The 15,329-nt window shown below is 36.7% G+C and overlaps 1 protein-coding gene and 1 long non-coding RNA gene across 2 annotated transcripts in view; both read right to left on the reverse strand.

Annotated features, from left to right (window-relative positions):
* LOC122979801 (up-regulator of cell proliferation-like) overlaps nt 1-1,431 on the reverse strand; it is an 8,955-nt gene extending 7,524 nt beyond the window's left edge. Inside the window, exons 1-4 of the mRNA XM_044347548.1 lie at nt 1,370-1,431; nt 1,157-1,240; nt 603-692; nt 96-203 (exon numbers count right to left, since the gene is read on the reverse strand). Coding sequence (XP_044203483.1) covers nt 96-203; nt 603-692; nt 1,157-1,240; nt 1,370-1,419 — 332 coding nt within the window. The 5' untranslated portion in view covers nt 1,420-1,431. The remainder of the gene's footprint in view (nt 1-95; nt 204-602; nt 693-1,156; nt 1,241-1,369) is intronic.
* A 2,752-nt stretch (nt 1,432-4,183) lies between these two features.
* On the reverse strand, nt 4,184-5,722 carry LOC122976506. Its single transcript, XR_006400949.1, has 3 exons — nt 5,635-5,722; nt 4,963-5,052; nt 4,184-4,229 (listed from the first exon to the last, which is right to left on the reverse strand). It is a non-coding gene; the product is annotated as an uncharacterized LOC122976506 (long non-coding RNA).
* Nucleotides 5,723-15,329: the final 9,607 nt, after the last annotated feature.

A 15,329-nucleotide genomic window follows, 5' to 3' on the forward strand; every position in this document is an offset into this window, starting at 1 on the left:
AAGTCATTTCTATTTTTGTGCCATGTCATGGCAATCATGTTCTTCATCACCTTTCTTAGCTCAATAACAATGTAGTAAATAAAAAAGTGGCTCACATGTCATCAGGCAGAACCATCTCCTCATCATATTGGGAATCCCTTGATCCAGAGTAGTTGGATGTGTCAGACGAGATGTGGGATTCTGCTGTCCCTGGATAGTCCCGACTGAGAACGAAAAGGACTTGATATCATTTACTCCAGCCAAGGCTAACTGTATTAAGAAGCAACAACAGGCAACTGTAATGTCACCTTATGGTAACTACAAGGATTGTGTTGTGTAATTTTCAAATTCAACATGTTTGTGTCTTAAATCCTTCCACTCTTTAAACCACTGTGACTCCAGACTGGATATTGGACTGTATAGCAGTAAAAGTATAGCAGGAAAAAATACATGTTGAAGATCACAATAGCTGTTGCAACTGGGAGTTGAGGATTAATCATCTTTCAGATCACTGAAGAGAAATGATCTAAAACTTAAATTCTGAAGCACAGATTGAGATTTCTTACAGTGTAGAACAAACAATTGGCCTGTTTTTAAAAACGTAACTGAGTCTTGCTTCTTACTGTTTGCCTTTGAAATCATACAGCTTATCCTGTGAAACGTCAGACATGTCTGACACATATCCAGAAGATGTATGAGGTTTATCCTTCATCCTGAAAAATTATACAAGTACAATGTACTGATTACAATTTACAAATATTTCATGCAACTAATGCAGCTTTGAATCCTTCCTTACTATAAGCCAAACAAATAAATAACTTGTGTCTCTTAATATTATCATTTAAGTCGCTTTTGCAGTCCCTGTGAGCTTTTCTGTATTACTCTACTTCAATGTCATAGTTTCTTTGAACTCTAGGAGGAGGACAGACAGCATGTGACAGATTTTGTCAAAGTGTGGCAACAAATTGTTTATATGAAAACACTACTGACAATGTCTGGTATCTCATTATCTCTCAGCACTTGGAAATGTCACCAAAGTTGCTTAAATGTATCAAAGAAAAAAAAAATTATTTAATTAATTAATCTACTGTGCTTTCTGTTACAGCACACAAATTCAACAGTAATGTGATCATGTTATGACATAAGTAAGTGCAATATTTGAAGATGTGATTTTTACCTGCTATGGATAACGTCATCAGGGCCTCTATGATCAGTTCTTAGTACTGGATACACAGCAGATGGAGGACATTGAGCTTTAAACCTGAAAATCATTACAGACATAACACAGTACATACTGTATGTATCAGCTTTTTCAGATGCTCCAGTTAATTAGACAGACAGATGTATAATGTGGTATCAGACATATTTATATGCTGGAAACATACACTACCTGGGTGGGTCAATAGGACAAATCACATGTCCACCCCAAGGTTGGGGCATCCCATATGGGCTGCCTTTTCTGAAAGGAAGTCAATTGAAAAAAATGGAATCATCAGCTTCTATTCACTAAATCTCGATTCACTTTCCAAAAGTAAAAGTGACCTTAGAGGCAAAAATGTAGCATGTAATATTTTTACATATATCTGAATACAAACTAGAAGAGGCTACAAACAGGCTTCTAACAAACCTTACATGTGTTCACTGCCAAAATGTTGCCATTGAAGTATTTGAAACAAAGGAAACGGTGAAAAGAGCTCAAAGTGCAGCTGAAGTAAAAACAGGAATACAAATATTGAAATAAGTTCAAGTAGTTACTGTAAAATGGATGTGCTGAAAGCACTTTAAGTGTAAGCACTGAAAGCAGTTGGAGTATATTTTGTATGAACAGTGGAGGTTGCAGGAATTAGGTGAAGAAGCTTTGTTGTTGTTGTTCTTCAAACACAAAGACCTGAGACTTGAAAGAGTTTGAAGTGTCAGTCAAAGGTTTAAAAAAGGAGAAACATCATTTGAAGAATAAGAGATGAAAGCAGTTAAAATATCAGTTGAGGAGTAAAATATTAATGCAATTGAAAGTCAGTGGGTCAAATTAAAACTGTAGGGATAAAAATGAAGCTACTACTAAACATACTGTATTAAAGTCCAATATTTTTCTTGCATTTTGTTTCTAGAATCAGGGTTTATATCGTTTGCAGGGTCTGTCTCATAATCAAAATATATCTGATCAATATATCTGATGTCTTCGATCTGAAAGAAATGAAAAGAATCAGTGAATTGTTTAAAAAGCGTTACTGCAAATAATTTCACTGCATATATATATATATAAATAAAAACAAAAGACATCCACATCTATGCTCTGGCAAAATGCTTCTACACTAGAGTTGTGTTAATATTCAGATTTGATAGATAGATTGATAGATCTTGATCCTGAAAATTATACAAGAACAATGTATTTTATTGCAAATCAGATATCAAATTAATATACACACACACACACACACACACATATATATATATATATATGTGTGTGTGTATGTGTGTGTGTGTGTGTGTGTGTGTATCCTGTGTGTTTGAGTATTTTAATATCAGAATCCCTCTCTTTCCTTTTCCTCTAAAGTTTTGAGCAATCTAATAAAATCTGAAGGATCTGATATTCTACATATTCATTTGCACTCGGAAATCCATCACATTACAGAAGCCAAACAGCAAGAAACAGCTAGCCTGTCTATTTAACAAAATTAAAGTTTTACAGGGATTTAAGTGTCACATTATTTCTTGGTTGGGTGCAGTCAGAGACATCACTGTGCCCGAGCTTCAGAAAATGCTGGTAGGTGGATTTTGTACAAAGCCAGTCAAGCTGTGTCCACCTGTTTCCAGTCTTTGTGCTAAGCAAAGCTAATCACCTGCTAGCTCCAGCTACATGTGTATCATACAAATGACAGTGGTATTGATCTTCTCATCTAACTCTCAGCAAGAAAGCAAGTAAGCCTACTTCCCATTGAACTCTTGGTTAGTAAAACTATTGCATCACAACTTACATGTGAGCAAAAGTACATATGTTTAGGCTCAATTAACTTTGAAAGATAGTTTACAGATCACAAAGTCAACCTCAATATTAAAAACCTCATTATTGATTGGAAGTAAGGTTATAGTAGATACATTAATGTCATCTTACTGTTTATCTTTGAAATTAAGAGGGGCTCCATAGGACTGCTCAGACCTCAAGCTCTCAAATCCACTGGTGGTTGACTCTGGTGGCTTCAATCTGGAAGGCAATTTATAATTTCAGGGGAAGTTTTCATAATAACATCTTATTTGACTTGAACATTTTCTTTCTTTCTGACATGAACATGTAGTCAGTCATTTCAACAGTTAAACCCTCCTTCACTTAAATATGACCCCAATCCATTAAGAGATTATTACAGGTAGAAACCAGTCTCCCTAATCCAAAGACATAATGCCCATTTCACTGGGACTTTAAAGGTACCCTGTGGACTCTTCCTATTTGTACTGTAGCTAATAATAGAGTTGAATGAGGAGATCTATACCAGTGGTATCGATCTTCTCATCTAGCTCTCAAGCCCTCAAGAAAGCAAATAAGTGTATTTCTCAAAATACTGAAATCTCGCTTTAAACCAGTGGTAAATATTGCATCAAACCTTTTACTTTAACAAAAGTACATAACTTAAATAACTTGGAAAGATAGTTTACAGAGTGTTTAGACAGTTCATTTTGTAAGTAAGGTTACAGTATATAGATTAATGTCATCTTACTGTTTATCTTTGAAATTAAGAGGGGCTCCATAGGACCGCTCAGACCTCAAGCTCTCAAATCCACTGGTGGTTGACTCTGGTGGCTTCAATCTGGAAGGCAACTTGCAATTTCAGGAAATGTTTTCATAATAACACTTTCTATTTGACATGAACATTTACTTACATAATTTAAACATTTAAACCTTCCTTTTGGCACTTACAGTATATAGATTAATGTCATCTTACTGTTTATCTTTGAAATTAAGAGGGGCTCCATAGGACCACTCAGACCTCAAGCTCTCAAATCCACTGGTGGTTGACTCTGGTGGCTTCAATCTGGAAGGCAACTTGCAATTTCAGGAAATGTTTTCATAATAACACTTTCTATTTGACATGAACATTTACTTACATAATTTAAACATTTAAACCTTCCTTTTGGCACTTACAGTATATAGATTAATGTCATCTTACTGTTTATCTTTGAAATTAAGAGGTTCTCTATGGGACTGCTCAGACCTCAAGCTCTCAAATCCACTGGTGGTTGACTCTGGTGGCTTCAATCTGGAAGGCAACTTGCAATTTCAGGAAATGTTTTCATAATAACACTTTCTATTTGACATGAACATTTACTTACATAATTTAAACATTTAAACCTTCCTTTTGGCACTTACAGTATATAGATTAATGTCATCTTACTGTTTATCTTTGAAATTAAGAGGGGCTCCATAGGACCGCTCAGACCTCAAGCTCTCAAATCCACTGGTGGTTGACTGTGTTGGCTTCAATCTGGAAGGCAATTTATAATTTCAGGGGAAGTTTTCATAATAACATCTTATTTGACTTGAACATTTTCTTTCTTTCTGACATGAACATGTGGTCAGTCATTTCAACAGTTAAACCCTCCTTCACTTAAATATGACCCCAATCCATTAAGAGATTATTACAGGTAGAAACCAGTCTCCCTAATCCAAAGACATAATGCCCATTTCACTGGGACTTTAAAGGTACCCTGTGGACTCTTCCTATTTGTACTGTAGCTAATAATAGAGTTGAATGAGGAGATCTATACCAGTGGTATCGATCTTCTCATCTAGCTCTCAAGCCCTCAAGAAAGCAAATAAGTGTATTTCTCAAAATACTGAAATCTCGCTTTAAACCAGTGGTAAATATTGCATCAAACCTTTTACTTTAACAAAAGTTCATAACTTAAATAACTTGGAAAGATAGTTTACAGAGTGTTTAGACAGCTCATTTTGTAAGTAAGGTTACAGTATATAGATTAATGTCATCTTACTGTTTGCCTTTGAAAACAAGAGGGACTTCAATGGACTGCTCAGACCTCAAGCTCTCAAATCCACTGGTGGTTGACTCTGGTGGCTTCAATCTGGAAGGCAACTTGCAATTTCAGGAAATGTTTTCATAATAACACTTTCTATTTGACATGAACATTTACTTACATAATTTAAACATTTAAACCTTCCTTTTGGCACTTACATACAATTTGGCCCCTATCCACTAGCAGATTAAAGGTAGAAATCCGCCTTTTTAATCCAAAGCTACCCTTACGTCCATTTCACTGGGACTTTAAAGGTGCCCTGTGGAGTTTTTCCACTTGTATGGTAGCTAATAATAGAGTTAAATAAGAAGATTGATATCATTCTCATGTCTGCACAGTATATGGAGCCACAGCCAGGAGACATTGGTATCAATCTTCTCATCTAGCTCTTGCCAAGAAAGCAAATAACCATATTTCCCCAAATACTGAACTATTGCTTTAAACCAGTGGTTAGTAAAAGTATTGCATCAAAAGTTATCCTTGAGCAAAAGTACATAAGTTTAGGCTTAAGTAACTTTGAAAGACAGTTTACAGATCACAGTGTGCTTAGAGAGCTAATCTCCATATTCAATATCTTATTATGAATTTGTGAGCGGTAAGGTCATAGTATGTAGATTAAGATCATCTTACTGTTTGCCTTTGAAAACAAGAGGGACTTCAATGGACTGCTCAGACCTCACACTCACAGGTCCACTGGTTGTTGACTGCGGTGGCTTCGGTCTGTAAGGCAATTCGTAATTTCAAGGAATGTTTTCATAATAACACTTTCTATTTGACATGAACATTTATTTACATAATTTGAACATTTGAACCCTCCTTTTGGCACATAAATACAACTTGATCCCTGTCCACTAGCAAATTTATTGCAGGTAGAAATCATATATCTGGAGCCACACCAATATATACCTCAATATCTCCTTTTGGTTAATAGTGATGCTCAGCAAAAAAAACATTTAATTGTAACTAATACATTTTAAAATACACTTCTCCAATTGATTTCTTTGTGTTATGGGAATTTTTACTCTTTTTTTATTGTTTTAAGATTATATGTACTGTCTTATATTAGGCCTATGCTGTCTTATGGCAGAGTGCAGAGAGTGAGACGTTGTGTCTTCTTCCTCTTGTGTGAGCATGATGAACTGCCAGTTCTCAGTGATCTTAACAAAGGCAAAGTTGTGATTCAGCCTTCAGCTTTAAAACTCAGCAGATGCAGGTGCAGATAGAGTTATGAATAGACAAAGGGCGTCTGTGTATTAATTCACAAAACAACTGATAAGGGTGACGGATGCGGGATGTGAGATGTGTTATGATGCATGTAACTTCATGTACAAATAATCATTGTACTAATGATACTCATTCAGGCATCTCTCTCAGCCTGACAAACTGAAAGATTTGCATTTGCAAATGTGAACTCCATTTATTGCAATAAAACTCTGAAAAAACAGATGCTCTCTGTGAATTTATCTATTGTTAAAAGCAATAATTCCCACAACACAACGCAAGTGTTGTTTGATTGTTTTATTAGATATCATTTGAAATTCACCGATCTTACCTTTTGCCCTTGTCCTTTGAGCCAGCAGACATTCCAGACAATTCTTTTTCATGAAATGCGCACACAAGATTTTTCACATTCACCCTGAAAAGTATTAAAACAGTCAAATTCTTCTGCTGATCTGAAAATGGATCTATTGTGTGATAAAACCATATTCATCAGAGCTGCCATTGAATATATCTTATAAATACACTTCAGTCAGAGTGAGTGCATGATTGTCTGTACAGAGTAGAGTTGAAGTTTAGATCTCAGTTGACTTTAAGGTGATCTAAATAATATCTGCACAACCAGTTGAAAAAATAAATGAAAGTATATGAATTAAGAATAGTATTGATATGAATTGAGATGCTTAAAGCTCAAAAGTGACATTATGGATTCTTACCTTGCATTGTCCTCCTCCATAGAATCCATCACCCTTTTGATTAAGGAATCAGTCACATGTTACATCTTTATCCACCTTTGCACCATACAGCCAATGAACCATTAGAGATAAGTATCAACCTGCAGATGTGTTCACAAGCCAGTTATCAAGTATCGAAACCTAAAATTGGCTTCAGTATGGTGAAATGTCAGCACTCGAAATTGAAGATTGGTCAATTATTGCCAGACATCAGTGCAATTTAAGTATGAACATTGGGTCAGTAATTAATTATTAAATAATGTTATTGAATCACGACTTTGCTGGGAAACGAGCCACCACCTCAAGATTCATAACAATGAACAATGACTGACTGAAAATGACTGAATATTTTTCCCAGGTTAACACAGTGTAGCGGTAGGCTTTGTATGGCAGCTCCACACTCTGAAGGCTGAGATGAACACAGAATGAAACACATGTACAACAGCAGACTGAACACTCCTGTTGTAAACTGGCCTGTGCCACTATACCGGTATAAAAAATAACAGAATGTGCTGGGCTAGAAGGGTGTATGATTCATTTTAAGCCTGGCTAGTTTATGGCATGGGGACTGGTTCAAAGCTACTGTATTTGAACAGATAGCTGGGAGACACAGAGGTGGAAGAAGTATTAAATTGTTTTTACTTAAGTAAAATAGCACACTGTAAAAATACTCAACTAAAAGACAAAGTCTTGCATTCAGAATTTTACTGAAGTAAAAGTACATAGGTATAATCAGCAGAATATCAACGTTATATGAAAATGTTTTATGAAAATATCTGCAAATAAAAAGACAGCATATTTCATCTGCTCATGGCAACTTAACCATGATTGAAAATTTACAGTTTTGTTTAGACAACTCAAAGTACTCAGTGAAGGTCAGGGAAAGATTGTTGTCTTGGTTAAATATGGAAAAAGTCAACAGTGACAATTAAACCACAATCTTTCCCTAACTGTGACCAAAGTGTTTCTGCAGCCTAAACCTATCCACAGAGATGCAGGACAAGAAACCTGGTCTCTGGTGTCAATGTCCTGCACATTGTACAACCACCATCCACACTAACCACCTCCTGACTCCTAGGGAAGAACAAAGGACTGTTCGGACAGGAAAAAAGTTGTCAGTGATTTTAATCTATGCAACAATTATGCTCCTTCCAACATAATTGTTTGGCAGTATTTAACAGTATAAACATAATTTTTAGGAGACATGGGTGGGCAGATTCAATAAAGCATGGTTACAAACTTAAAAAATAAACCCACTCACTGTTTTAACCACACCCTCAACCTCAGTCTGACATATGGCATCGAAATTGAACATTTAATAGTTTCTCCAAGAATCCTATTTTATCACACCATTACTTAATAACTTTTGAATTCCTATTACTGGATTACACACCATTAGACAAAAATGTCTTCACTAATGTCTATCCTGATTCAATCTGAAATTTAAGGAGGCGATTCCATCAGCATTGAATTCAATGCCATGTCTCAATACAACAGAGGACTCTTACGTTAACTTTAGTCCCTTCTGCATTGATCATCTTGTTGATAATGCCGCAAGCTCACTGCAAATGACACTCGACTCCATCGCCCCTTTAAAAAAGAAGACATTAAAACATAAGAGGTTACCTCCATGGTATAACTCCCAAACCCACAAATTAAAACAAACATTGTGAAAATTTGAAAGCAAATGACATTCCTCCAAACTGGAATAATCTCGCTTAGTGTGGCAAGATAGTCTTAAAATATATAGGAAGGCCCTCTGTAATGCCAGAGCCGCCCATTACTCATTATTAATAGAGGAGAATAAAAACAGCCCTAGGTTCCTTTTCAGTACTTTGGCCAGGCTGACAAAGAGTCATAAATCTACTGATCCATGTATTCCTATAGCTCTCAGTATTAACAACTTCATGAGCTTCTTTAATGATAAAATTCTAACTATGAGAGACAAAATTCATCACCTCCTGCCCTCAACAGGCACCGATTTATCCCCAAACACAGGATCCTTAGAAGCAGCTGTAAAACCTGACATATATTTAGACAGTTTCTCTCCAAAATTGACCTTCCCTAACTAACTTCAATGATTTCTTCATCTAAACCATCAACCTGTCTCTTAGCCCCATCCCAACTAGGCTGCTTAAGGAAGTTTTACCCTTAGTTAGCACTTCTTTACTAGATATGATCAACCTGTCTTTATTAACAAGCTATGTGCCACAGTCCTTTAAAGTGGCTGTAATTAAACCTCTTCTTTAAAAGCCTATTCTTGATCTTGGCATTTTATTGTTTAACTATTTCATTTTTAACTGGATGATGCTTGAGAAAGCAGTTGCCAATCAGTTGTGTCACTTTCTACATAACAATAGTTTATTTGAGGATTTTCAGTCAGGATTTAGAGCACATCATAGCACAGAGACGGCACTGATGAAAGTTACAAATTACTTCCTAATTGCATCGGACAAATTACTTCTCTCTGTACTTGTCTTGTTAGATCTTAGTGCTTCATTTGACACCACTGACCATCATATCCTATTTACAGAAACTGGAACATTTAATTGGCATTAAAGGAACTTCATTAAGCTGGTTTGAGTCCCATTTATCAGATCAATTTCAGTTTGTACATGTTAACGATGAATCCTCCATACAAAAAAGTTAGACATGGAGTTCCACAAGGTTCTGTGCTTGGACCAATACTATTCACCTTATATAAGCTTCCTTTAGGTAATATTATTAGGAAACACTCAATAAATGTTCATTGTTATGCAGACGATACTCAATTACATTTATTAAGGAAGCCAGATGAAACCAATCAGTTACTACTAAACTCAGACAAAACTGAAGTTATCGTGCTTGGCCCTAAACACCTTAGAAACACATTATCTAATGATATAGCTAATCTAGATGGCATTACCCTGGCCTCAAGCACCACCGTAAGGCACCTGGGAGTTATCTTTGATTAGAATATGTCCTTTAAGTCCCACATAAAACAAATTTCAAGGACTGCCTTTTTTCACCTATATAACATTGCAAAAATTAGGCACATCCTGTCTCAAAGAGATGCAGAAAAACTAGTCCATGCATTTGTTACTTCTAAGCTGGATTATTTCAGTTCCTTATAATCAGGCTCCCCTAACGAGTTTCCAGAGACTCTCCAGCTGGTCCACAACGCAGCTGCATGTGCACTGACAAAAACTAGAAAAAGAGATCATATTTCTCTCATTTCAGCTCCTCTGCACTGGCTCCCTGTGAAATCTAGAATAGAATTTAAAATCCTTCTCCTCACCTACAAAGTCCTTAATGGTCAGGCACCATCAAAGAGCTCATAATAACCTATTACCCCACTAGAACTCTGTGCTCCCAGAATGCAGGCTTAACGGGGAGCTTTTCCTTGCTGCTGTCGCCAAGTGCTTGCTCATGGGGGAATGTTGGGTCTCTGTAAATTAAAGAATACAATCTAGATCTGCTCTATGTGAAAAGAACCCTGAGATAACTGGATTTGTGCAGTATAAATAAAACTGAATTAAAAAATTGAATTGAATTACTAGTGGTTCCTACAGTCTCTTAAAGTAGAATGGGAGGGCAGAGCCTTCAACTATCAGGCTCCTCTCCTGTGGAACCATCCTCCAGTTTGGGTCCAAGAGGCAAACACCCTCTCTACATTTAAGAGTAGGCTCAAAATTTTTCCTTTTTGATAAAGCTTATAGTTAGGGCCTGCCAGGCTCGCCTTGGACCAGCCCCTAGTTATGCTGCTATAGGCCTAGACTGCCACAGGACTTTCTATAATGCACTGAGCTCGTCTCTCCTCCTCCCCCTCTCCATCTGTATGGATTCATGTACCATTAATGCATGTTACTAACTTGGCATCTTCCCCTTGTCTTGCAGGTGACCTTTGGTTGTGGGCCGCCTTCTGCCCCCTTGTTCCAGCTTGACACCCACTATTATTATTAAATATATTTCAATTATTATTATTGTTGTTATTGTTATTATTGTTGTTGCTTTGCTCCTCTGTATGTCTCTCTCCCCTATCTCTTTCTCTCTAAACCCCACCAGTTAAGACAGATGGCCTAGAGCCCGCTTCTGTTTGAGGTTTCTTCCCCTTTAAAGGGGAGTTTTTCCTTGCTGCTGTTGCCAATTTCTTTCTCATGGTGTAATGCCTAGTACGGTCTAGACTTGCTCTATGTGAAAGGTCCCCTGAGATAACTTGTGATTTGGCGCTATATAAATAAAATTGACTTGACACTTTGTGTCCAAACTTTTGACTGGTACTGTATATGAAGACAGAAAGACAATATCATCTGTATTGTAAATGTTTACAGTAATGGCTTATAGAGAATTGGATATTTCAGAAAATCTAATATCTACAGTGAAATAGAAATTGTTTAAATATCATACCTGAGAGAGTGTCTCCTGGAACTCATGTAGTTGAACATGTTGGTGGCGGGAGATCGGAGAAAGCAAAGGAAGGGTTTCGGCTGCATAATATCATTTATAATCTTAACTGCAAAGTTACTGACCTCCCCCTCATATGTATAATATGTAACTAGTGTGTGTGTGTGTGTGTGTGTGTGTGTTCAAGTTCAGGTTCAGGTTAAAGTTCAAGTTCCATAAATGATAGTATGTCACACAGATATGGGAACTGTAAAAAGTCTCTTTATGATGTGTTATAAAACCTTCTTGTGGCATAACTTATGGCTAACTGAATAATATCACATGAACATCTGCTGTAGAACAAAAATACATGAATTTTGATTCTATCTCAAAATCATTACATTCATAAACCATCCACACATATTTCATTTGTAGGTTTGTCCACTCACAAATGGTGTTTTTCTTAGACTGACTACAAAGACAGTTTTTCTGTGTTTGCTTATAGTACTTTAAGGACTAAAGGACTGAAGGGGACATATTATGCACATTTGCTTAGTTTTTTTTTCAATTAATTTCAATTTATTTATATAGCACCAAATCACAAGAGAAGTTATCTCAGGGTACCTTTCACATAGAGCAAGTCTAGACCGTACTCTTTAATTTACAGAGAACCAAATTCTCCCATGGGCAAGCACTCGGCGACAGCAGCAAGAAAAAACTCCCCTTCATGGGAAGAAACCTCGAGCAGAACCCGGCTCCAGGTGGGCGGCAATATGCCTTGACCGATTGGGTTGAGAGAGAAAGAGGGAGGGGGACAGGTGACAGAGAGACACATAGAAGCACAGCAACAACAGTAATAACAATAACAAATATAATAATAATAAAAATATGACTAATAATAATATTATTAGGTGTGGGCATCAAGCAGGACCACAGCATAAAAACTCCAGGGAAGAAGCAAAGTTAGTAACATGCATTAATGGTACATAAATGTGTACAGATGGAGAAGGGGAGGAGGAAAGAGGAGCTCAGTACATCATTGGAAGTCCCCCGACAGTCTAGGCCTATGGCAGCATAACTAGGGGCTGGTCCAAGGCAAACCTGGTCAGCCCTAACTATAAGCTTTATTAAAAAGGAAAGTTTCTTGAAAGTTTAGTCAAGTCAAATGTATTCATAGCACATTTTAAATACAACTAAATAATTAAAACTAAAGATAAATAGGAAGTAACATACAAAATTAATGTAATTTCATCATTATATTAAAAATTAAGGGGACTCAAAGGTAACTGTATAAACAGTCTAGGAGGTTATCTGACAGTCACTAACAATACTGAATGTCAGGCTGCCTGCCTACTAATCAGTACGCTGATGTGGTATACAGCACACACATAGAGTCAAGGTCCAATTAGACAGTTCTGACCATAAAAGTTGACAATGGCAAAAATGGAAGTTTTACTCTAAAACACTGTTATTACCTCCTCTTATCATTTTTTCCCACTTTACAACAGCCTCACTGGTGTTTTCTCTCAGCATACTAATCAGGCCAGAGTGCCTATTTCTTGACAAACTAAACATACATAGACACGTGCAGATACAGTAAGATGAATGCAATAAAGTTATCATAACATAATACACAAAATAATTAATCATACACAAAATAATGAAGAGCCTCCATCTGATATTTAGGTCAAAATGAAGTCTAATTCACCTGTTTATATGACGTCCACATGTTTTAAATGTACAAGTGGGTGCAAATACCCTTTTCCCTTTCGATTACAAGGGCATATTACACTAGGGTATAACACACTGTAGCACTTTAACACAGGCGGTTAAATGCACAACACAAATGGATCCTTATATTTCCAAGTAAATGAGACATGTTTCTCACTTGATGTTAGTAAAACTGGGATCATATACTGTAGGATCTCAGTAATGCAAGCAATATGTGTTTGTGAGTTAAAGTATATTAAAGTATGTGACGCTGAGACTTTTTACCTTTCTGAAGAGTGGTGTACAGTACACATGGAGTTGCTCCCACACAGCAGTGCAGCAAAACTGAGAATTCACCACCTACCTGTTTGAGTGGGTGGGGTAGTGGATTATCTAGATAGACAGAAAGATGAATACAGAGACACATAGAGAGAAGGAAGTGTGTATGTTTGTGGGATGAAGATTACATGTTCCCAATCCAGCTGTGGATGTTCGTCAGTTGTCTGTTTGACTGTATCCATATGTGTACTGTACTTAGGCCAAGTACTAGCAAAGCCAATAAGTGAAAAATCTTTCGAATGATGACACAAGCATCAAATCTGGTATAGGTTATCTCCAGAGATCACTTTTTGAGAAAGTAAAATGCCACCAAAATTCTTTAACCCCTTAACATCCACCCTTTTTATAGAATTTTTGCCTATTTGGCACACCCAAATGGAAAGCTTATAACAGAAGAACTGTAAGGCCATGATGCATGTATTAGGCTTCATTTGACATGTGACATCTTCTAGTTTCTGGAAATGTGTTTGTTTAGCATGTGGCTAAAACACAAACAAAACTACATCAGTTCAAATAAGGCTCAAAAAAGTGTTTTTGGTCTGTGTCTATTATGAGTCATATTTTACTAACAATAATTAAGACAGGCTTTATGCCAGTACTATACAGAACACCATATACCTTCTACATTTTGTCAACCTGTATAAAATTCCAGACCTCCAAGCCTAACCTTATGGGAGCGAGGGAGTTTTTAGTTTGTGGTGTCACTGGTGTCCCCGAACCTCTCCAATCATCTCCAACTGGCCAAATTGTGCCAATTACTTTTACTCATTACTGCGTGATGCTACCGCTTACGACTGGCTTAAACGGGTTGCCGACGACCCGGTGGAGTTTAAGACGTTAAATCTCTTAGTCTTAGTCTTTTTTTCCAAATGCTGCCCATTATGTTTTATACTCATTTTTTAACCAACTGACCTTGACAAAATATGTATTGAGCGTGGGATGAATCAGCACTGACCTAAAAGCCAGCTGATAGTAATCAGCCGACACCCACAACTATGACCTGATGCTACACTGTAAGTGTATATGTTGGACATCACAGCACTTGAGCACTGATGCAGCTGTGAACAGTTACTATATGCCTCTATCTAATATAAGTTTACAATGTCAATATGGAAAGTGGTAAAATGTGCGATATAATATGAAGTTTACACATTCTTTTTCTCTAAAATAAAGGTTTATGATAATCATGCTTTTTTCCAGGGTAATTTGACTGTATTTCTACAAGTCTGTTTCATTAAATTGACACTGACATGCAGGTTATAAATGGAATAATTTCCCTGTCTAACACTAGCATCTGCTGTGTGCCTCTCAGTCCCAGAGAAATTGGCAGAAATAGAGTCACAGAGCAGACGGGCTTCAAGTTTTGTGGAGCAAAGTGAAGGAATTATATAGTTAAGTTTGTCAGATAAAATAGTTGATTTAATCAACTGTATGAAAAATCATTTTTCCTAAAGATATTTGGTATTTTCACTGTGTGCATTTTGCATGCCTTTATGAGCCTTGAAGCTGAAAAAGCTCAGGAGATGATATAATTATAAATACAGTATGTTAATATGGGGCAGAGAGGAGGACTTTTTTTATCAGACAAAATGAATGCATTTGTGAACAAAAAACTAACAAGATAAACATTGCCAAAACACTGTGTGGCAACTTGCAATTTGTTCCTCAAACATTTCCAGAGTCAGTGGATTTGACTTTTCTTCAGTCTACAGCAGGCTCCTCACAGCAAACTGCAGACTTGTCTATGTAAACTGATGATGACAGTCTCTTTGGTTTGGTAAACTATGGTTGGTAAAAAGTATATTGGCAACATACTGAGTGCAGGGTAGATCATGCTGGTTGGGAGGACAGTAACTGCAAACAACAGCTCAGATCTCTTCGAAACATCAGGGGTAGAAACCTGTTACAAGTTGCTTGTTTAACATCTTAACCTAAATGTGTTGATAATCCAATTTATTACAC

Source organism: Thunnus albacares, chromosome 3 (assembly GCF_914725855.1).
Source record: "Thunnus albacares chromosome 3, fThuAlb1.1, whole genome shotgun sequence".
NCBI classification, from domain to species: Eukaryota; Metazoa; Chordata; class Actinopteri; order Scombriformes; family Scombridae; genus Thunnus; species Thunnus albacares.